Raw genomic sequence first — 23,635 nt, forward strand, 5'->3', positions numbered from 1 at the left:
ATTACCATGTAAATTATGAGGTCATCTGGCTGTCTGGACAGACCTGGGTGGGTGACCTGGGGTAGAATCATGGGATCACTAAGATTGGAAAAGACTTCCAAGATCAAGCCCAACCTTTGACCAAATACCCCCATGCCCCCTAAACTGTGTCACAAAGTGCCACATCTACTCCTTTTTGAACACTTCAAGGCATGGTGACTCCACCACTTCCCTCGGGAGGCTGTTTCAAAGACTTTCAAGGATGGAGGAGCATGAAGCTCATGGTGTGCCTTTCCTTGGGAGCACTTATGGAAGCACAGAGTCGTGCTCTGCCAAATGAGTTTGTCAGCCCTGAGCTCATGCTGTTCCTCAGCCTGTGAGCCACAGCTGCTGGGCAAAGTGGCACAGAGAGCACCCTTCCGACTCTGGGAAACTCGGGACTGAGGCATGGAGAACTCAGCTGTAGCTGGGGGGATCACAGGCTGAGCAGCACAGCCAGGTAATGCAGGACAGGTCACCTTGCACCAACTTGAGCTGCCTCAGGGCACTGCAGGCAGCAGTACAGAACAAGGGGTTAGGCCAGGCTGGACTTGAACTAGAAAGGACCCGGACAAGGTGGAGGAAGAGCAAGACTGAGGGAAGGGAAAGAATGATTCTGTGGGGGAAACTCTGCAAATATGTGCTTCCCTTTCCTGATAAAGTCATGGAGGGTGTGAGGCACTGAGATGAGCTACCTTGTTTGTCTGCTCTCACACCCTGCCAGGCCCTGGCAGCAGCACTCCCTTATCTCCAGCACGTTGGCACATTCAGCTTTGCAGCCATTCCCTAATCCACCGAACCGGGCCTGGGCTGCTCCTCATTCTCTTTCTCCCTGTCCTAACAGGAGGATTAATTTTTTAATAAGTTTGGATACCATTTCAGCTTTAGCTGGATAATTCTCACGCATTGCTTAAGCCTTTAGCAGTTTAAGGGGGGGAATATTGTCTCTGTCAAGGTACACAGGGAGCAAAATGCCTCCCGTGTGATAATGAGGGTGCTTCAGCAGCGTTCCTGTGGGCTGGGTCGGTGGAGTGTGGCACAGAGCTCTTCCTTTCACTGCAGGCAGCTCGGGGGACAGGTTTCACACCTGCCTCTGCTGTATTTACACCTCTATTGTTTCTTATTTACGACTCTCAGGTTATGTAAGTGGCAGCAGCCTCTTGACGTGTACCCACAGGAATTAAACGAATTTGCAGAGCAACCTGCTGGGAACTTCCAAAGGGACAAAGCCATTTTTTGCACACCCACGAGCAGCACGGAAAACCGAGCTGCAGAAAATGAGGAATTGGGTCTTTTTGAACATTGTGGGTCTCTACAGCATTGATGCCTTCAAGTTGTTGGTGTTGAAGTTGTCTAGCTGAGAGCTTGGTGTCACGCTCGACTATAATTAATGTGGTTTTAGTGGGGTTTGAGCGACGACTGCACAACACGCCCTTCTCGTGAGGGTTTTGTTTGGCATTTCACGTTCCTTAACCAAAATGGATTAACTGCCAGCGCTTCCATGGAGTTGCAGAGCAGCCTCTCACGCGCGGCGCTGAGCTGGCTCTGTCCCCGTTCGCACGGAGCCGGGGAGAACAGGGCGAGTCATCCTTGGAAAAAAAAAAACCCCACATTTCTGCGCGGCGTGACTCACATAACCGTCCTCAGCCGGCACGAAGCACCGGCGGCCAGCGAGTCCCTGCGAGTTATTCAGAGCACGCTAGACACGCGGGGCGTGGAGGGCAAGTATGTGGGTTAGGCGCAGCCGCGCTCGGCGCGGTGTGGAGAACGTTAATTGCGCTAATTGCGGGTAAAAGGCGGCGGGGGGGGCGGGCGGGGGCGCGGACCCCGCTCGGCGCCGCGGGGGCTGCCGGGAGCCGCCCGCTGTTATTGTCCCGCAACATGCAAATGAGGCGGGGCGGGGAGCCAATGGGGGGTGGCCGCGCGCCGCCGCTGCGCACGCGCGCCGCGAGGGGGAGGCGGGGCCGACCTCGCGCCCCGCCCAGCGCCGGGGCCCTCAGCTCAGCACGCGCGGCGAAGATGGCGGCGGCGACGGGCGGCGGGGCGCGGGGGCGGCGCGGGCGGCTCTGACCGGGCACCGCGGGCGGCGGGGAGCGAGCCCGGAGAGAGCCCCGAGAGCTCCGCGGGCAGCTGGCACAGCCCCCCTCGGGGGGGGGGGGTGGGGGTGGGGGTGGGGGGTGTGGCGCGGAAGGCGGGGGCGCTGCCGGCGAGCCCGGCCGTGAGGGGCAGCGCGAGGGGCAGCGCGCGGGCCGTGCGGGGCAGCGAGGGCCGGTGAACCACAGCCGGAGGGACGAGGGTCCGCGGCGGGCAGAGCTCGGAGCAGCGGCGGCGCAGGCCGGCGGGCAGGGGAAGGAAGGCTGGCGCCCTGCGGCGGGCGCTCGGCGGGCAGGAGGCGGCTGCGCCGGTGGCTCCCCGCGTTCCTGGCGCTCGGCTGCTGGGCGCCCCACGCCATGTTCTCGGTGCTCTCCTACGGCAGGCTGGTGGCGCGGGCGGTCCTGGGCGGCCTCTCGCAGACAGACTCCCGCGACTACAGCCTGGTGACGGCCAGCTGTGGCTTCGGCAAAGATTTCCGCAAGGGCATCCTCAAGAAAGGGATGTGCTACGGGGATGACGCCTGTTTCGTGGCGCGGCACCGCACCGCGGATGTGCTGGGTAAGTGCCCGGGCCGGGGGCTAAGGTGGCTTCGGCCTCGCTGTGTGACCTCCCCTCTCTCCCGGAGCTGCACATGGCGAGCGGCTCAACCTCCGGTCGCAGACAAAGGAGCTGGTTCTGTCTGTCAGTGTCACCATGAGTTCGCTTTTATAGCTTCCCAAGGAAGCTCTCGTGTTCTTTGTTGCAGCTCTGTCCGCCTTTGGCGTGGGGGGTTGTGTGTGCCGGCTGTCCGGGCCCAGCCTGGGCGTTTCACCTGTGGGTGCCTATAAGGCCCGGTGGCTCCAAAACTCAGAGAAACAGCTCCCAGTGCGTTTCACTTTCTTTCTTTTAACACCTAACCGAGCCCCGTGTACATGCATTGCATTTCCACAGAAAAGATCACTTGAACAGGCACTTCCTGATTTTAACGCGTGCAATGCCCTTGTCAAGTGAAAGGCAGAGTGACATTGAGACTGGAATCAAATGTCAAGCTTCAGTTTCGTTGTTTGTTCTGGCCTGATTGCACTCTCTGGTTTAGAATCATGGGTGAAATAAATCTTAAGGGTTCAAATTTTAGAAGTAGTGAATAATTATGGATAATCAATAGAATCTTCAGGCTATATGCGGCATTGCTTTTGACAGTGCTTGACCTTTCTCCTGTGTACTCAAGGTTGAATTTGGCTGACTGACACTCTGCACAAGTTAGCTGTGGTGTAACTACCAGAAGCAAATTTTCACCAAAACTTTGACGCTCCAAAAAAACCTTCCTCCTCCCTGTCCCTTTCTGTGGTTCATTTTTTGCATTCATTTATTTTAAACCGGTGGGGTTGCACTGTGGCATCTCATGCTGTGGAAGTGGTTGATGGTTCTTCAGTTTGGCGCTGTCATTGTAACTTGGTTGCCATTTAGTAGAGCCGAGACATTTTCCTCAGGAAGCTGTAAGTTGGTGCTAGGTAACAGTTATTGCTGGTTGTTCTCAAGGGAGCTGTTACTGTAAGTGATGCCACAGCTTTCAAGATGTGGAAGCTTGGTGCGTGCATTTTAGACACTCTCCATCTTCTCTGTGGTGCCTCTTCCAGATAAACTTTTTTGGATTAGAATTAGCTGTTGGACACTCTTCCTTTAGCATGTGACTAACCCTGGCTGCCTTTAAAGTTCATGCTAGGCCAGCACTGATAAATAACTGAGCAATTGGTGTTTGCCCTTAAGAGAAATGCAGAATCTCCTGTATTTTGAAGTGGACTCTTGGTGTGGGGAAGGAATAGATTTAGCCCCATTTGATGATGTTTAGGGGATTTTGGCCATATTTGGTAATTTCTGTATGTGGACCTACAGTTTGTCTTGTGTTCCTCCTGGAATCAACAGAGAGTTGCGTTTCTAAGTTGGTCTTTGCATTAATTTTCATGGCAACTTGGAAACAAACAGAATTGTAGCTCCACTTAAGGATCAAACAGCAAAGAGGGCAGCAGACCAGGATGTCTTAAGTACCAAGAAGCAAATAATTTAAATAGAAAAGCTGTTGGTTTGTTTGGTTTTGCGTTTTTCTCCCCTGGTAAAGCTATTTTTATGTCAGTTTTTTATTGCTTTTTAAATATGCATACTGAAACCCCAAAATCTCTGTACTTCCTGCAAAAACAGGAATATTCCAGTGGGTTTTAATGCTTCTAACTTGATGCTTTTTCTTCATCTGTAGCTCTTAAGTTTACAAACAGTAGTTTTCTCCCAGTTTCTGCTTCTGGGATCATCTCTTTACTCTCTCAACCAGCCGTTTTGCACTGCTGCAGACAGTTTCAGCACCACCAGTGTTTTCCTGCCCTCATTTCCTCTTACTCTCATCACAAATCTGAGGTTCCTTAATGATTTTTTTTTTTTTAAGACCCTCATAAATTTTGTGCTACTTCAGTACCTAACTCTGCACCTCAGCAAAACTGAGCTGCGCTTTTGGGTTTCCGACTTAATTTTTTGACATTTAAGGAAGAGGCTCACGTGGTTTGAGCCAAAGTGAACACTTGACACAGTAAATTTCAAGTGTATCACTTGGAGTGAGTAGTCATCAGTGACAAAGCCAGGCCAGATAATTAATTAAAAATTCCTCTGTGCCAGTGTTTTCTAGAACCAGTGTATGGAAAGCCTGCCTGTGTGGGATGGATTGGGTGTGGTGGAACAGTGAAAGAACTACTCCCAGCCGTTTGGCATGAGTGCTTGGGGATTCATTTTCTTAGGTCAAACAAGAGTTGACTTGGAAGAGTGTTTATGGCAGAATCAAAATGCTAAACACTTCTTTTGTTATATGTGTACTGTATAGTTCAAAGGCTGAATGTTTAACAGTGTCTTCTAGTCTGAGCTTTGTCCTTTCATGGTAAGATCAGCAGGAAGCTTATGAAGAATCAGGTTATTTCCAGTCCTCCCGTAGTTGTACAAGCTTGATAAGGCCTGTTACTGGTGTTCTTGAATACTTGAGAATTTTGTCTCATTTGTGCTTTTGTGTGGAACTTACCCATCAAATTTGTGTGTTTTCTTCCCATGCTGAGCACAGGGAGAAACAAGAAGCTCAGAACAGGAGCTTTTCCTTAGGGATCACCCTGAGAAAAGGAAATGGCTTTACTGCTAATGTTAATCTCTAGAGCTTTACAATTCAGGCCTGTGTTTCCTTTCTCTGCTGCTTGTACTACGATGTACTTTTCTGTTCATTCACTGCCAGTGTCTTGAGTGTTCAGATCCTCAGAGTATTGAGATCTCTCACAGAGATTTGGGAGATGTTCTGTACTGCTTGATATCTGATGCCTTTGGAACTTTTGAGGACAGAAATACTGGTTTTTTCAAAGCTGAAAACCAAAACTCTTCAGGAACTGACACCTCTGTTTTTTCTCATTAGTATGCAAGGAGGATTTTTGCTACATAGAGAACAAGGCAAATTTTTAAAATTAGCTTGAACAGTTTTATAACCATTTCACTAATGTACCATTAAAGCCAGCGTTTCCACCGCTGGAAATTTTGAAGTGTCACATGCTGGTGATAGTTTTTTTCCTTAATTTTGGGATCTGCCTTTTCTTGCTTATTCCGGCCTTATCAGGCTCCTGATGTCTTTGCTCGTTTTTTATGGATTTTCCAAGCTGTTGTGTGACTCATTATTGAAACAGTGCAGCAGCCAATGCGCATCCCGTGACAGCATCACTTATACAATGTCTGTGCTGGGTACAAGTTTGGGTGTAGCCAGTGTGACTTGACTCTTCCAAACTATTTCTGTCCCCCAGGAGTAAGGAAAAACTGTCTCACAGCAGGAAACTGTTTGTTCACTGCAGAGTTAAAATTTGACAATTGTTCTATTTGCTGCAAATCTTGATTTTTAGGTTTTGAGGGGAGGGGAGTGTCTAGGTGCTGCAGGGCAGCTACTCTAAAGGGAAAGGAACTGCACTTGGTTTGCAAATTAAGTTTGTCAGCAGCCTGCATAGGAGGCAGGTTAAACTGCAGTGACAAAGCCCCTGGAATATTGTCAGTGTCACTGTCATCAGGAAAAATAAACTTCAGCACCTAAATGAATTTGTAGATGAAATGTCAAGGTTGTTCTGGCAGCTGTAGAGGAGGAAGGGATTCTTACTTGGATGCCTGAAGGTTATAGAGGACTGTGTTAAGTGGTTTATTTGGTATCATACCCATTAAAGAGATTGCTGCCTTATCACAACTTATCACACTAAAGGAGGTGAGAATCGCCCACCTCCCTTGGAGTAGCCTTTCACCTACTGTGTTGGAGAGCTCAGGGCACCTGAGAGGCAGTGATCAGAGATTTGCAGAGCTGCACACATGTCTTAGTTTGTAACAGGTCACAGGCAATTTTCTGTTTAACATGGGGAGTATCGGTGCTGGCATTTGTAGGGAAACTACAGATTGAGAACTACCCCATTAATAGTCACACTGGCTGCCTTTCTTGTCAGCAGAGCTGCTCTGGAGCAGCATTGAATAACCTCTGAGAATGAAGCTTATATCTGGTTATTCTTCCCCACAGTTTCTGCAAGGACACTGCACACAAGTGTTCAGGTCAGAATTTCCAGTTGAACACTAGTTTTAGCTGTAAATGCTATTGATGCTTGCTGATGGCAGCCAGTTTTCCATTCATACACAGATCTTGGCCTGAAGGAAGAGCAGATTCTGTCAGAAATCAGGGAGAAATAAGCAAAGCTGAGCACAGTACCGGAGGTGAGGGTTAATCATACATATGTCATAGGAATCCTTGGAAAAATCTCCTGCTCTTTGCTCTGGTTCATCCGTGCTGTGAATACTGAGCCTGGGATGGGTCAGGCTGGCAGGGATTTATTTCAGTGTCTGCCCCCAGTACCTGTCCTTTCTCATCAGTTCCACAGTCACTGAACACCCTGAGAAATTAAATAGTTGTGACTAGGGAATTTTTTGTAAAGCCTTCATAAATAAATTATAGTTTAGTGTTCTCCTGGAGCTCCCCAAATCCACTGAGTGTTTTCTCAGGCTTCAATAAAATAGGGAAGAATTCTACCTGGAAAAATCTGCTTCAGGAACGAGTATGCTGTAGTGGGGGGGAAATAGATATGAGGAACTGTTGCTTTCTTCTGGGAGTAGATGCACAATTTAATGTTTCCAGTTCCCTGTTTCTCCTTCAGTTTGTTCTTCAAGATCATTGCTCACTTTGCCTTTGTTTTTTGCTCCCTGTTGTCACTTACCCAGTTACTCTTCCAGAACCTTTCTGTTTCATGCAAGGGTAGTTTAAGTTTTACTGTAACAGTGTGAATAAGTAACCTTTCCTTGTGTAACTTGTTAGCAGTCACACACAACCTGCCTTTAGGGATTTGTATTTAACTGGGCTATTTTCTTTGTCAAAACCCTAGGGAGGGGATAGACACCCTTTGGCTCTGACAGATCCAGGGAAGCTGCTGAGGGTCAGTGCTGGCTTTGAGCATTGGACTTGGTTTTGATGGAGAACCTGTCTAGGTGTGTGTGATTTATCCTACCACTGATAACACAACAAATCTTATCAGTTTATCTCAGTTCTGATATGTTGACAAATACTAGGTGCTGTATTTCAAACTTGTGTGGTGCAACTCATTGCACCTTTCTACCATTTTAGCCTTCATATTTGATGCAAAATTCAGTTATAAATATATCCTTTTGATGTTCTTTTAGCAGTGATTCATTGCTATTTCAGGTAAGAATCTCAAGAAATTGAAAGTTCAGTAGGATGTGCGGAGTGCCTTAGAAGGTTAATTGTGGTTGCATGCAAAAGCAGCTCCTGCTGACACATTTGTGCCTGCCTGGTGCTTCTCTGTGTGATTTTTATTCTTGGCTGATGCAATATTTCAAAGTATCCATCTCTCAAGAGATTTTTGGGACAGGGTGGTGCTTTTGGACTCTGACTGCGGGCAGGTTAATTTCCCAGTTAAGCAGAACTGGCCCTCATAACATTATTTATATTAAACAGGGTTTGATCAGTATCAGGGGTTTGTTATGAACTATCAGGCTGTTTAGTTTATATTTGCTCTGAACCAGGCAGAACACCTGGATCTCACACAAGTGAGTGGTGAAAAGCAGATATTGCTGCTTTCAGCACTGGCTGGTTTTCCCTGGGCTTCTGCAGGGAACTCATGTGCTGGCAGGCAAAACAATTTCGCATTTGGATTTCAGCTGCCATCTTATCCCAGGTGCTTTTAGCATTTTGAAATCAGCTTTAACAAGTTTCACTGCCAGCATCCTCCCTGGCTCAGTTTCAGTGCTGCAGCATCAGTCACTTGTGCTTTGTCTTGTAACTTCCTGACAGGTGTTTCTGTAAGAGAGATTTTGATATTCTGAATCTTTGAGGAGTTGGAAAAAGCCAGTTTTTGGATTGACACATGCAGCAAGTATTTTATCTGGCAGGCATATTTGTGTATTTTCCAGCACAAGGCAATGTAGTGGAGTGTTAACTCTCAGATTCTGAGAAATCTCTGTAATATAGTTAAATACTTGAGAAGTATTTATTCTTCTGAGGTAATTTATTGTGAAATTTTCAATTGCTTTATTTACAGTGGTGGTTCATCTGGCTGCAGGCATTGCACTGTCATGTGGATGTTTGTGTAATTTCTGCATGGACTTGGAATAGCCACAGAAATGTTCTTTCTATAAAATTTTCTCATTTACTCAATGGCTTGAATGAAAAAAACCCCAAGGTTTGTGTACAGTTCAATTTCAGCAATTCTCAGCCATGCAGTTTGTCTTTAATGTCCTGTGATTCCTAATTTGTAACATGGTTAATACTGGAACACAATGGTTTATGGCTCAAAGGAAAACATGAGTATTTGTTGAAAAGGTAATTATTTTGAATATATACCCTTTTTTTTTCTTGGATGAAAGCAAAGGTATTATATATAAATAGAGCTTGGCATTATTCCTTGGGAGTGATCTTGCCAATAGCAACACCTTTGAATTTTCTTTTGATGACAGAGGGAAAACCTGGTATTAATCAAAGTTGAGTGTTTAGTTTTTACTACTTCTGGAGTTTGAAATAGTTTCACTCCTTATTTGCTGTATATCAAATAGCACAAAGTTTACTTAAACTTTATTCTCATTTACATTTCATCTATTTCAGTAGCAGTTTACTCAAACTGTTTCAAAATCACATATTCCTCTCCCATGTGAAATTGTTCAATTTACAGAGATTGTAGAATGCAAAGACGCTGGGTTTATTTTAAAACCATATTGAAGGTAGGACAGGATGATTAAAGGTCTTGGCCCCAAACCTTTATAAACCCCCCTCTTCTCCATTTGGGGCAAGGCCAAGAAATAGAGTTGGTAGCTGGTGGGGGGTTGTGGAGGTGTCACTGAAAGCAGCCTCCAGGGCCTGCTCCTGAATGCAGTGGTTGTGTCAGCTTCTGTGCCGGGGTGGAGCAGGGAGACAGCGGAGCTGTCCTGGTGCTGTGGGATCAGACAGTGTGTTCTCTCAAGTGTGGTACCCAGCAAAGCCAGAGGAGCTGCTGGTGGATGTCTAGAGGGTGATTGCACTGCACTGCACTGGCAGAACCTACTTAAAGCTGTTTATAGCTTGCAAAAAGCAGACAGGAAGGCAGACAGACAAAGGCAGTATATGGCTCAGGACAGAGTATGAAGGGTGCTGCCATGATTATGGATTCATATTTCCTGCCTGCAGTAAGAAATGAACAAAGAAAGTCAGATGGCATGCTCATTTTTCCTTTAAAAATTTAATAGGTTTTGATAATTGGCCTTCTCAGGTGCTTGCTGTGGTGGCTTTCTGGTACTCTGTGCTAAAGCTGTAGTGTTTCTGTTCCAGTGTTTCCCAGCACTGATGTAAAAGGCTTTTCTGGATGGCTTGAGGGAGCTCCGTAGCTTCTGCTGAGCTTTCTTTGTAACTGCCTTGGGAGCCAAGAGCTTTGGGCAGCATTTATCAAACATCATCTTTTCATTGCATTAACCTGTTGTTAGTGAGGCAGTGCAGAAATACATCTGGACCATGTTCATCTTAAAGGGAAGGAACAAAAAGTTTATCTGGTACCTTCACATAAAGCACCATCATCTGACCTGAAGCTGAGTTTCTGTTTCGAGTTCTGGATCTAGAACCTTTCCTTTATGATCTGTTATTCTAGACTTGTCTGTGTGGCAGCAGAAAGCAAAGGGTTAATCCAGTATTAATATGAGGTTGTGAGACCTGTAGGGAGAGGATTAATCTGTTCTTGAAGGATCCAGAAAAGTAATTTCTGACAACGCAGGGTGCTTTTGCATGAGCTTCTTGCCAGGGACTGCTCAAAGAGGTGAATGCAGGGATCTGCATTCCTGTAACATTCTTCTGAGAAAGCAGAGGGACAAAGCAGGTGTCTAAAAGGTTGTGCACTATTTTAGGGAGAAATCTGATTAATGTTGATGGGCTGTTCAGAATCTGCCTATAACCTCCTGTCAGATTATAGTTCATTCCAAGGTCGGCTCTAAACCTCCCGTCTCAGTTTCAGACCATGTCCCGTGTGAAGGGCGTTCAGAGATGAGGAAACTGAGTTTTATCTTCTCACTCACATTTGCATGCCTTTGATAATAGCGGTGTCTTTTTTCCTGAGCAGACTGTCCTTCAGCACAGTCTGAGCTCTGAAATTCATTTTTGGTGCTTTTATCATGAACATATTTCAGCTTTACTATGTTTTGGAAATCTGCTTGAAATTATTTGTCTCGTGCTGAGGATCAAAAAGATTTTTGGAAAAATTTCCACAAAGTAACATTTTAATCTCAAATAATACCTTCAGCGGTATTTTGCTTTTGTCATTTAGGCAGTTGGAAGAAGTTCAAAGTTCTTAAACCAGATGACCAGCAGAAAATGTGTCTGCTGCTCACCTCCCTCTGATCACCCCCTTTCCATGACCACAGTCACTGTTTTCCATGTGGTTGCTTAGAAGCTTCCCAGGCTTTGGTAGAATTGGTCTAATTTTCTGATCTCCGGGTTATTTTGAATAACTGAAAATTGTCTGGATCACAGTCAGTTTTCATTCTCTTGCTTGGCTGAAGCCATAAGCAACAAACTCTCCTTGAAAGGGGTGGGTCCCAGCTTTGTGTTGGTTACATGGATTTTGGAAAACACTTGTAAAATGGGGATTTATTTTCTACAGATACTGAGAACACCAAATAGAAATCATTGTCCTTCATATGAGTAGGTAGTCTGGGAAAAAAAACTGTGCTGCTGAATAGCAGCAAGTGTTTCTGTGTCATTTCTGTACTAGTTAAAATGTTGACCTTCACTTTTAAAATTAATGAAACCTCTTCCCTTTTAATGGACTGATGAGAGGTTAATGGGATTGAATCCCCATCTTAACCCCAGATTTCTCATTATTTGTTCTGTAGTGGAGACAGCCTCCTCATTCTCAGCATTAGACTTTTACCTTCCTTTCAGCAATTCAGATTATATTTGGAATTTGGTCTGGGAGCTGATACCAGAAGTTACCTTAAAAATACTCAGAAATTTGTTACGTTAACCAAAAATGTTTTCTAAGCTGGTGCCATGTCCTACCTTTTAGTTACTTAGATCGTAAGTGATGCAAATAATTAAACCCTTTGTTTTGAAAGCCACTTCTGTTCAGGTAACTCTGGTTTTGTGTTTCCTTGCAGGGGTGGCAGATGGTGTAGGTGGCTGGAGAGACTACGGGGTTGACCCTTCTCAGTTCTCAGGGACTCTCATGCGAACGTGTGAACGTTTAGTAAAAGAAGGACGGTTTGTTCCAAGCAATCCTGTTGGAATTCTCACCGCAGGCTATTGTGAGCTGCTGCAGAACAAAGTACCTTTGCTTGGTAAGACACCAAAAGTATGTCAGTTCAATCTGGGTTGTGTGTTACCTACACATGGGCTTACTGAAGGGTGCTTGAATCTGTTCTCATTCTAATTTGCAGGCAGTTAACATCTCTTAATTAACTGAAAACATAGAAATGTAGTTGCCTTGGTGGCATCCTTATTTTCTACAAAACTGTTTTAATTAATTTAGTAATGCAGGGAGTGTTGATGTGTGTGTATTTATCTATAAAATACAAGGCAAACGGTCTTTCTGTGGGAAGGGTGAATTCACCAGAGTTTGCAGAGCGAGTTCTGCAGTGGAACACACTGTGCACATGTGCTCACTCTGTATTTTATATGTATAAATAACTGTTCTCTGCTAAAAACTCTTCATGGCTGGTTGTGGCTTTCTGCTTCAGCTATGCAAGGAAAAGTATTTTCTGAGGATAATCGGATGCAGTTCTGTTCATTCCTGGCCTTACTCTGCTCCTATTGCCTTTTATGTCCCGTGGACTCAAACCCCAGTTGGTTGACTTCAGTAATTCATATCATGCGATCTCTGGTAGCATTATTTTTATAAATCTTTGTGGGGGGATTCATTACAGATCTTTCTGAAAGCCAGCTGAAGTAGATGCTTCACATATTCTGTGTTAACCTTGATGAGACACAGGGCATTCAGCTGCCTGGGGACTGGGAGCAGATAGAGAGGTGACACTTGGCCTCAGCTGACAACTCTGCCAAGGGGACACTTCTCTAAAGGACATGAGACCTCTTCTGCACCAAGAAAGTGTTTGCCCTGCATGAAATGCACAGGGCTCACCTGACCTTAAGCTGCTGTGCCAGAGCAGTGCTGTGTGAGCTATATTTAACTTGCCTGCTGAGCTGGGAACAGATGTTCTCGCATTATATGCCGAAAGAATAGGTTGGAACCTCAGGAGCGACCTTAAGTGTCACGAAAAAGCAGTGGTCAGTAATTACATTAGGATTTGGTGTGTTGAATGGTGCTTATTTGTGCAAAGCAGATGTAGCTGTAAGTGAGCTACAAAGTGGGGCACTGGCGAGAGCTCTCCCTACGCCTTTGGAGACAGAGCAGCTCGGCTGGGCTTGACCTTTGCAGTGCTGAAAAGCAGCGTGTGCTGAGTCACAAGATCTGCATTCCACACATGGCCTCCTGGTTACACTCTGCTAATAGAGTTAGAATTTGAAACTAATGATCCTTAGTGTTTCTTCTTTAACTGAGAACAGTATTTTTAGAAAGAGGAATAAACCCCTGGAATTGCCACAGCAATGCGCATTTAGAGTTTATTTAAAATAAAGAGACAGGAGAAGACTTCATTAAGAAAGATTCACTAGGCAATAACTTTTCCTTGCTGTTGTGCTTTAAGCCTGGATACTTGGTTCATCAGGATTGATCCAGTAAATAATATAAAATAAAACTGAAAAGGGGAGAATCTGTGCCATTTATTTAGTCACTCTTGTGTTGCAGAACAATTTTGGATACTGTCACATAAAAAATCAGAATTTTTTCCAGATATACTGCTTTGACTTAACATTCATTAAGGATGGAGAAGGTCCTGTGTGTTCACTAGAGAACAGATTCAGGGCAAGTGCATTGCAGGGAACTCTGTATGTTAGAAAGAGAAACATCTGGAACGGGCAATGCCTGGAGCCAGCTGGACTTCTGCTCTAGCAAGCCTGATCCTAAGCTTTGCTCACTGCAAGCTTGTGGTCTGTCCAACATGGAGCTGTGCTTGGAAAATCCTGCTGGAAGAACATGGAGGTAGAAGATGAAGACAGTTCATGAGCTGGTGATACGGGGCAGAAGTCGAGAAGAAATGCTGTAGCTGTATTTCACCCCCTTGGGCATTGAAAGGTGTTTTGGTGGCTGTGCTGTCCTGTTTGCAAAATTGAGCGATGGCTGTTTGCTGTGTAGGACTTCAGGTTTCTTTGCAATACAGCATTTTTGTGGCTTGCAACCAAGCACAGTTGGTGGCTACTTCCCAGTGAATGAATGGAGAATTCCTCAGTGCCCTCAAGCGTGGCTGGGATAGTTCCAAGCACAGTTGACATCATGTTTCTGCTATTACTTTAATTTGGAATAGTATTTGTCTCTGAAACATGTTTTCCTTAAACTTGTGGAGTTGGTATCCTGAAGACACGACAGGATTATTATTTTTTAAACCTGAAGCAAGCTCTGCAGAGCCAGGCTGGGAGGAAAAGCATTTCATGTTCTGAGCAGAGAAATGCAGCAGGACCTAATACTTAATTGCAAACAGTTCTTTACTTGGTGTGGTTTATTTACAGCTGATGAGTTAAACTGTGTGGAGAGCTCCTAGTATTGTATGGATGCTACTAGAATTCTATTATCTCCATGATTTTGGAATTTCAGTATTTTATGTGAGTTCTGTAAATCCGGTCCTATAGCAGAATGTGCTGATGTATGTTGGGATGGAAAACTGTAAATAAAGCCAAACAAAACAGGTATTTGTCAGCATAACGTGTTTACCAAAATCAAAGCAGGAAGAGTAAATTCTACACAAAAATCATAGTTTGCATTGCAAAGATTTCTAGCATTTTGCTAGTTTTATTTTATATTAATTCTGGCATTGTTGAGTATTACCATTTCTCCTGACTTTTAAGCTTTGATAAGTGTTGTAATTATTGAACTATTGATCAAATCGGTGAGAGAACAAGCAGTTTCTGTAAGGCTGACTGCAGTCACTGTGTTTGCAGGGAGCAGCACAGCTTGTATAGTAGTCCTGGACAGATCAAGTCATCGTTTACATACAGCCAACTTGGGAGATTCTGGATTTTTGGTAGTCAGAGGAGGAGAAGTCGTCCATCGATCCGATGAGCAGCAGCATTACTTCAACACTCCCTTCCAGCTGTCAATAGCTCCACCAGAGGCAGAAGGAGTTGTCTTAAGTGACAGGTAAGGGGGAAGAGGAACCTTAATTTTTAACCTGTGCATGTGACCAGCTCCCAAAAAGTTGCAGTTTTGCTGCTGTGGGGCTCTTCTGTAGCACATAGGATTTAAACAAATATCCAGACAGGTCCTGCACCTGCCACCCTCCCTCTTTAGATAAAATGGGAACATTTCTCACCTTGTACTTAACTTTGTACCTGTTGCACAGTCTGAATTTATTGGGCTGTTCATGGTGGCATATTCCCACAGCCATGGGCATGTTCTGATCCATGGGGAGATGTCACCCACTATAGCTGGTGTGTGGACAAGTGGCTGGACTTACCAGCAGCTTTGGTTCCAATCCCTGTCTGTGCTCCCTTGGGACTGTTTGGAGTAGCTAATTTAGATATCTTGGCACCGAGGTTGCAAGTGCTTGAAGAATAGAGCAGAGGGACATGTGACTGTAACTTGTGTTTCCAACTTGCTGTTTCCAGCAGCATATTGTATTTGACCAAAACGAGCAAAAAAACTGTTTGGCGGAACACCAAGCTGGGAATGAGAGTATGAGGAAAGGACAATCTGTTCACAGAAATGAGTTGTTTCAAAGGCAGGCTTGTTCTTGTGTCTTCCCCTAGGAATGTCAGGCTGATCCATCCTGACTTTGTGAAGTCTCACCAGTAATATGAAATAAATTCAAAACCAAACAGCTTTCAAATATGTGTTAAAATGCAGCTCTCAGAAATGTCTCCCTCATTAAAGTAATACCCCTCATGTGAATATGAGATGGTAACAGAATCCTCAAGGAGTGGCCGTGGAATACAGGGAATGCAGTAGGCAGCTGAAGTTTTGGACTCAATGAGCTTGAGTGTTTTCCAGCCTAAATGATTCTGTGCATTATCAGGGCTGATGCAGTAAAGGTTGAGACTTTAATCCAAAATAGCTCTTTTTGAAAGTGTTGGTTAAGCTGTTGAAACTCCTGACCATTCTTGTGTGTGGTTTTGTTTCTTCATCCTGCAACTGCTGAGAGGAAGCCAGGGTAGGACTCTGATATTAGAACCTTTCAGTATTCCAAGCTCTTTGTTAGACTAAAATTAAATGATGGTTCGAAATTCTAGAGCTGTAAAAATCTTAATTTTCCTGATACTCTCTGTCATCTGTAGGAAGATCATAAAAACAAAGAGCAGAAGGATAATTGATAATGTCCAGTGGAAGTCAGGGAAGCCAAGTAATCTGAGTCATCCAGTAATAAGGAAAGCACAAGATAAATGTGCTCCCACACTTCAGCTCTGAATCATGATTACAGCTTTCTGCCTGGTTCCTGCACTGTTCCTGACGTTAATTAGTACTCATGCTCCTTGTCGAAACGCTTCTCCTGTCCTTTTTTATTTGTTGTCCCAGTTTAGTGATGAATTTGGCTATATATGGGCATAGGCAGGCAATCTTAACTCCATCAGCCTTCCTGAAGCTACACATCAGTGGAGCAAAGCAGCTCCTCTGTGTTTTGGCAGAGCCCAGCGGCCTGGGATGCAGCAATTTCTCGCTTTTACAGACCCCTGAGGAGTGTTTAAAAATGAAAGGTTTGTTATGTTGTTTCTGAGAATCAGATTTTGCAGCAATATTCATGTCCAAACTAGGTGTTTTCTCCTCTTGGTGTTGTGTAATGTGTTAGACACAAGCATTCAACAGACTCTGGTAGCGATTTCCAGACGTGTTTCATATTCCATTGAATTAGAAAGTGATTCAAAATCCTGAAGTGTTTGGGCCAGGCCCTTTATGAATTGTCCTTTCAAGTACTGCTCTCTTAAACATCTTCAAGATGAGCAGAAGGAAGCCCTGAGCTGCCATTCTGCTTAATGGTTTCCATGGAGACACACTCCTGAAGCAGATTAGTTTGCAGGATTGTTCATGTGGGAATTTTAACTGCAAATCCTGGGTGCAATAACTGGAACAGGACCTGTTTGCAGTCACAGTGCCTCTGGTGGGGCTTTCCTGACAGCCCGTCCTGGGACTAAAGCTCCACAGTGAGTGATTATTTCTTTCTCTTGCACAAACCGCCAAAGAGTAGTGAAGTGCAGGAGCTGTGGATGTGCTCTTTGAGGTTGTTTGGTGTCTTTGTGAGGGCTGGAGTCCTTTAACCTCTGTCCCTTCCCCAGCCCCGAGGCTGCTGACAGCACGTCCTTCGATGTCCAGCTTGGGGACATCATCCTGACCGCCACAGACGGACTGTTTGACAACATGCCTGACTACATGATCCTGCAGGAGTTGAAAAAGCTGAAGGTGAGTGTGTGTGTCCTCAAGCTCTCACATCTTTTGTGCTGGCTAAACCTTTATAGTTAGTACCTTTACTTCTAATGCACAAAACCTTTGTGTTTTATATAAAAACCCCACCACAAAGTGCTGTATCATTAAAAGGCTTTTCAGATAATATCCCATGGGAGCAGTGCAAGGGACATTGACCCCAGAGCGCTTTCTCTTGCATCTGCATCCAGGCTGAATCCAGAAGCAGCAGCTTGGGCATAAATTTCCCAAGTGACAGCTGGTTCCATGTCAGTAACTGGTGAGGGAGGGGGAGAGGAGGAGGGGAAGGGAAGGGGGAGATATATGTTCAGTAGCAGGTGCTGCCTTTGGCCACACACTGCACCTGCAGGTTGGAGATGATACACAGGAAAATAGAGAATCCTCTTCTGGGTTACTTGAGGGTGAGCTTACACTTAAAATAACTTTCAGCTTCTCTGAAGGTTTATAAACCAGTAATTCTGACACAGTATGGGCTGTCTGAATTGTGGGTTGCACATGCTTGAAAATCTTCAGTGTTCTGTAAAAAAAAAATCCTGTCAACTGTTCCATGTTAGTGACCACAAATGTTTTTTAAATAGTAAGAATACATTAAAATATTTTAACTTGGCTGAGAACATTTAGCTTCAGGCTGTTTACTTACAGAAAGGAAAGTACACTTAAGGAGATATCAATATGTATAAACTCCTTGAGGAAACTATTTTGCTGTGAAATGCAAATAAGAGAATTACAGTGTGATTTTAAAGAGAATTTGGCCTCCTCTTATCCTGCAGCTCCACAGGTCACTAATGTGTCACTGGGGCTGCAGCCACCTCACACCCTTGTTTGCAGAGGGTAAGGGTGTCCAGGCTGGCCACTGGAGCTGGAATTCCCTTGTGGAAGAAAGCTGAGCTCCACCTTTTGGTGTGTTTGGGAAAGGCACTGGAGTTCCCCAAGAGGTTCAGCCAAAAGTTAATCACATAAATGCCTGCTAATTCCCAAACCTGCAGGGAAGGCTCTTGAAATGACAAGGCATTTAAAAATGGTTACAGACAAAAAGAGCAGTGGTTGTCTGTCATGTTGGCTTGAGTGAGAAAAGCCTGGGAGTAAAGCAGCAGAATTACTGAAACAGGGAAAAAAACATCTTGGAAAAAGTGTGTGTGTGCTCTCAGTGCATTTTTTCATATCCGACTTGAAAGTGCCCCTTCACCCCAAGTGTGCTCTCGTCAGCTGGGGTGAGAGAGCCAGAGGTGCAAGACTTGCACTCAAGATAAAACAAATACTTCACCAGAGCCTGCTTGGGAGGCAGGGAAGGTCCTTGTAGGGTGCCCTGCAGGGACAGCTGCCAAATGCTCTGTTCCTTTCAGATGACATAGTTTAGTCTGTTTTGAGTAGTATTCTTCTAAGTTTCTAAATTCTGGAAATCCTCCAAACCCAAGTCTTGAGCTCCTGGTGGGGGTTTGAGGTCTGGCCATCCCTTGTGAAGATCCACAGTTGTAACCCAATTTACAAAGCCTAAAGAATGGGGAAGGCTCTGTTTGCAAGGGAATGTGATAATTAATGCCCTGGCAGTGAGGGATCTCCAGACCTGACACGGATCAGCACAACAACTTCTGTAGGCTTCTGAATAAGAATAAACTTTTTTCCTCGTGAATGTAGAACTCCAACTACGAGAGCATCCAGCAGACTGCACGGAGCATTGCTGAGCAAGCCCACGAGCTGGCCTATGACCCCACGTACATGTCACCCTTTGCGCAGTTCGCCTGTGACAACGGATTGAATGTCAGAGGTACGAGCTTCTCCTTCTCCCACTGCTGCTGTCTTGGGGAGATCTTCAGCAAAGTGAAGTTCTGCTGTTCCAAAATCCAGTAGGAAAACAGAACAGTAGGAAATGTGGTTGGCAGGAGAGCACCAAGCTCGTGTGGGATTTGGCAAAGCCCCCAGGGCCTGCACAGGCCATCCCAGCCCTGCAGAGCAGGAGCCTCCTGTGGGGAAGCAGCTGGAGCATGGAGAACACAGTGCCCTGATTGTTTTATTTTTAATCTAATCTGTGCATTCCTGCCCCAGGAATCCTGCCTGATAGGAGTTCTCCAGTACTCCTGTACTTGACTGGTTGCTTGGATTCGGGGGTGTGGGTGGTATTGTGTGAGGGTAGTTTTTTGTTTGGGTTTTTTTTAAGGTCTCATCTTACTGCTGCATTTCAGCTGAGGTTCTGCCCGCTCTTTGGTAGATTTGGGATTTGTTTTTTGGTTGAATTTGCAACCCTTGTATCAGTGGCATCCCCATACTGATGTCTCTGTTGGTTCTACTTCTGTTCTTTAGAAGGGTATTGGCGGAACACCTGGGAGACCTCAGAGCCTGAGCAAACACCTTTCTTTTAATAATTTTTTACTTTTAAATAAATAAATATAATTCTGCCAGTAGAGATGTTCCTATCTGTATCAGAAGGGCAGGATTTCCTGCAAGAACCTTAAGCCCCTTTCCTCAGGTAGCAGCTGTCACACTTGGGCTCCGTGTTGCTCCAAGCTCAGTCACTCAGTAATGAGGCTGCAGATCTCCAGAGCCCAAGGGATTGCTTTGACTTCCCACATAACAAAATCTCTCCTCTGGGCCATTTCTCCAGGATTTCTGTGTTGCTCTGGCTGTTGAGGATTGAAAAATAACTACTAAAAATGTTAAGTAGCTTTTAGGAAGACCTGAGGTAATACAGTGCTGAAGAAGATGCTAAAGAGGTGTTTGATTTACAGTGGAAATTCCTGAGGAGATCTGATTTCATGGCAGTTTACATGTAACAAAGCAGTGTCAGGTGTTTTGTGCATTTATTAAAGAGTCTGCTGAAAACAGGCTTTGTGCTCTGCCAGCTACCAACAATGTTCAAGGTTCTGACCTCCTTTTCATAGTTTGATCTCACTGGAGCTTAAAAGGAGAGTGGTTTTGTGCTGTGTTACATGTCACTGCTCCCCTCGTTTTGGAAAGGAGGTGGGGGAGGCAGAGTTTGTGTCTATTCAAACCAAGTTTTGAACACTTAAACCGGTTTTAAAAGAGCTTTCTATGGGGAATGTCACAAATCATCAGAAGACAACCCTCTGTGGTTTGATGAAATAAGTGGGTTTTTGCTTCCGTTGCAGGGGGGAAACCAGATGACATCACCGTCCTTCTTTCCATCGTAGCTGAGTACACAGACTGAGGGCCTGGCGCTGTCCTGAGCTCCCTGGGCCCCCCGGCCGGTTTCCTGCTGGCAGGATTGTTCCTTCCTTCCCAGCTGCTCCGGGCAGCCGGCCCTGAGCCCGGAGCCTGGCCAGAGACGCAGCTGAGGCCCTTGTTAAGAACCACTCGTAGTCCACTGGTCTTGGTCTGCCAGCAAGAGATGAAGAAGCTCAAGGCTTGGAGCTTGTCTTTGAGAGCTTAGTCCTTGTCCGGAACAGGAGGAGGATCCATCCCACAGTGTTGCCGCGTTGGAGATGTGACTTTCCAAGGAGTAGAATTGGTTGATCATCTTTCAAACTAGATCAATAGGTAACGCCTCTGCACGAGGGCATATTACTCTATTTACTAGGAACGTTCGCTGTTGTTGACAGATTCTCTGGTATGTTACAGACCCAGTTCCATAAAGCATAGTCTTGTTCCAGTGATAGCCGAGGTTTCGTGTTTCTGAGCTCCAGTTTTCAGGAGATTTATAACTGCTGTAAACATTCTGCTCTTGCCATCCATGGTGTCAGCCTTAGGAGCCTTTTCTAGTACGAGATTTCAAACAAACCTAGTTCAAGTTATATGGATGCAAATGTGTTTTGTGATTTCAGGTGCTTAACTGTGATCTTAAAAGTTCTGCAGATCATTCGTCCATAATGGGCCTGGTTCTGGATGTTTTGGCTGTGGATAATTATTATTTTTTTTTTAAACAAAAATTCTGGTTCAGTCTCAAACAGCCGAGCTGGCCACAGTTGAGGTCTTTCAGCATTTGAACCCATCTCAGCGTGGGATGATGGTAAATGCTACGGTGGGAGGTTGCACAAAGAACAGCTCATCCTCAACTCTGAGCATCTTCACTTTGGGTAGATAATTCTGTTGTTGATATAAAACATAATTTGTGTTAATAATTGCCACTCTTGCTTGTAGAACAGAATATGCTGCACCAGTTTAAGTCCAGTTGATCCTTTCTGACTCAAACAGGCACCTCTTTGCTTCTGCTGCGGCAGCGGCAGCCAGTACGAAAATGGAAACTTAATGAATAATCAGCAAAACTTACATTTCAACTAAAGTTTAGGGGTTTCAATTATCCTTAATGATGTTTACAGTTATCTAACAGCCACTTCGCAATATGACATTTCCTTTTCAATGACAGTAGCTCACGTTTGTCCCCCCTCTTCCAGCCAGCTTTCCTTTTCCTTTCCTGAGGCTCATACGAAAGCTGAGAGCTGTAAAGATATATATATTTTTGGTCAGTTTTTCATTAACTTTTTTGCTGGTAGAGAAGTATGTAGAAATAAATTAAAGCCATGTTTTTATATATAAAAAGTCGGGTAATGTTGCTGTTTAGGTGAGTGCAGTTAAACTTGGTCAGTAAGGAATCTTACCTGCTCTCAAGAGGAGATTTTTACTACCTGGTTTATTGTATTAAAACTGTTTAAGTTTGAGGTTACCTCAACTTGTTTAAAGAATTTTTGTGGACTTGTACTGTATATTTGCGTAACTATGTCAAGCTTTTATTTAAGGTCATTTAACATGTACCATGTACATGTCATTTTACTATATTTCAATGCATCATGCTTGTAACAGGCATTTCATTTATAATAAGTGATTAATTTGGGAGCTCTTCAGTAATTTATCTGCTATTCCTCAATTGGCATAATGTTAGATATCTACTTTAAATCACCTTGTAATTACTTGTCAAAATGCCTTAACTACCCTAACTTGACCAAAATAGGATTTTGGTGAGGGTGTGGGGAGGATTATATTAACGAAGAAAAATTAATTAGTTTTGCGACACACGAACAGTGAGTAGTGGAGAACTTTGCACAACCTGTCAGTCCTTGTTGTTCTTAACCTGAACAAGCTGTCTCTGGCTGTCTTGGAGGAATGTATTCACATGCAGAACAGGGCTTTGTTTCTTGTTTGGGAGGGGCCTTTCTCTCCCACTCTGGGTGTCTTTACATTTTATCCAGTATTTACTCGCATGCTTCTGGATTAGAGCAGATTTGATCAATTCTTCTTTCCCTTGCCCTTCCCTTCAGGCGCTGCCCCCGTGGCCCGGGGCTGTTCTCTGCTCTCAGCACAGTCCCCAGCCCTCCTGTTGCCCCTTCCCGGCTTTCCAGACCTTTGCCTGAGGACATGTGCGGGGTCAGAGGGACAGAATTCCCGAATTTCTGTTCCTCCGGGGCCAGGCGCGCTCCCTGTCTGTATCCACAAAGCCGTTTGCCTCATATCACACCATGACTTGTTGAGTTTTTTATTTAATAAAGAACAAATTTGGGTTTTGATTTACAAATCATGAGTTTTTCCCTCACCGGGCACACCAAAGACCAGTAAAGCTTTTAGCTTTTCCATCTGTTTATAAAGCAATACTGTATTATAAAGAATTGATATTTTTATCACATGCTTGATTGTTTTGGGTTTTTTTTTAAGACGTGCACTCTGAACATATCAAACCTGATTTTTTCCTATGAACTTACGCTGTCTGCGCACAACTGATCTTTGGAGAAGGAAATGACAGGGCCCGTGCTATCAAAAATAATTCCCAGCGATGCATGAAGCAGTAACACTTGCTAGGGGTTAGCTGAGTGGGAATGTTCACGAGAGGAATGTACAAGGAAGGTGTTCCCTGACTTGGAAGCGAGAGGAGCATGGGCTGGCTTGGAGCTGCTGCAGAGGGTTGTGGTTTGTTTTGGGGAGCTGCTGGGTTGGGAGCAGGGATCTGGAGGAACAGGAGGAGCTTTGTCCCCCAGCAAGCTGGGATTGCTGCAGCAGCGGCAGTAGGGATTGGGGTGAAACAGGGGTAAGATGTGGTGAATTGGAAAAGCTCTGTGGTTCCTTGCTATTTTCCTGGCTATCTTTGGGAGAGCTGCGACATACAGTCCTAAATGTTCTTTTTCAGGCTGAAAACAAAACCAAACCAAAAACCAGATTTGGGACCAGGCAGTTACAAGTGAGTCAAGGGGAAGGGAGAGGCAAAGGTCTGGCAGGGATGGGAGGATTTAGTGATGGAATGTCCATCTCTTGGTATGGAACATCCTTTCTCCAGGGGAGAAGCAGCTGGTGTGTGGAGAACCCGACTGTATGCAGTAGTTTCTGACAAAGATAGCTGAAACAATGAAGCAAATCTGAGTCTGTATCTGAGGATGCTTTTTTGTTGCTGTTAAAATGAGACTATCATCTATGCTTACCTAAGAGGCAATTATGTGAATTTCATGTCTGAGGTATAACTTATGCAGGAATAGTTCTGTAAATACATTTAAATAAATTGTAAAGATATTTAATAAATATAGTATTTATACTAAAACGTGCTTTTTAAAGTCAAGTTGCCTGCAAACCCTCTGTTTGTTGGTGTG

The 23,635-nt window shown here is 44.7% G+C and overlaps 1 protein-coding gene across 1 annotated transcript; it reads left to right on the forward strand.

Moving 5' to 3' along the window:
- Positions 1 to 2,227: 2,227 nt before the first annotated feature.
- PPTC7 (protein phosphatase targeting COQ7) lies at positions 2,228 to 23,604 on the forward strand. Its single transcript, XM_048322390.1, has 6 exons — positions 2,228 to 2,670; positions 11,752 to 11,931; positions 14,645 to 14,843; positions 16,970 to 17,093; positions 18,750 to 18,879; positions 20,219 to 23,604. The coding sequence occupies exons 1-6, from the start codon at positions 2,469 to 2,471 to the stop codon at positions 20,275 to 20,277; spliced, it is 894 nt and encodes a 297-aa protein (XP_048178347.1). The 5' UTR covers positions 2,228 to 2,468; the 3' UTR covers positions 20,278 to 23,604.
- Positions 23,605 to 23,635: the final 31 nt, after the last annotated feature.

Source organism: Corvus hawaiiensis, chromosome 18 (assembly GCF_020740725.1).
Source record: "Corvus hawaiiensis isolate bCorHaw1 chromosome 18, bCorHaw1.pri.cur, whole genome shotgun sequence".
In the NCBI taxonomy this organism is placed as follows: Eukaryota; Metazoa; Chordata; class Aves; order Passeriformes; family Corvidae; genus Corvus; species Corvus hawaiiensis.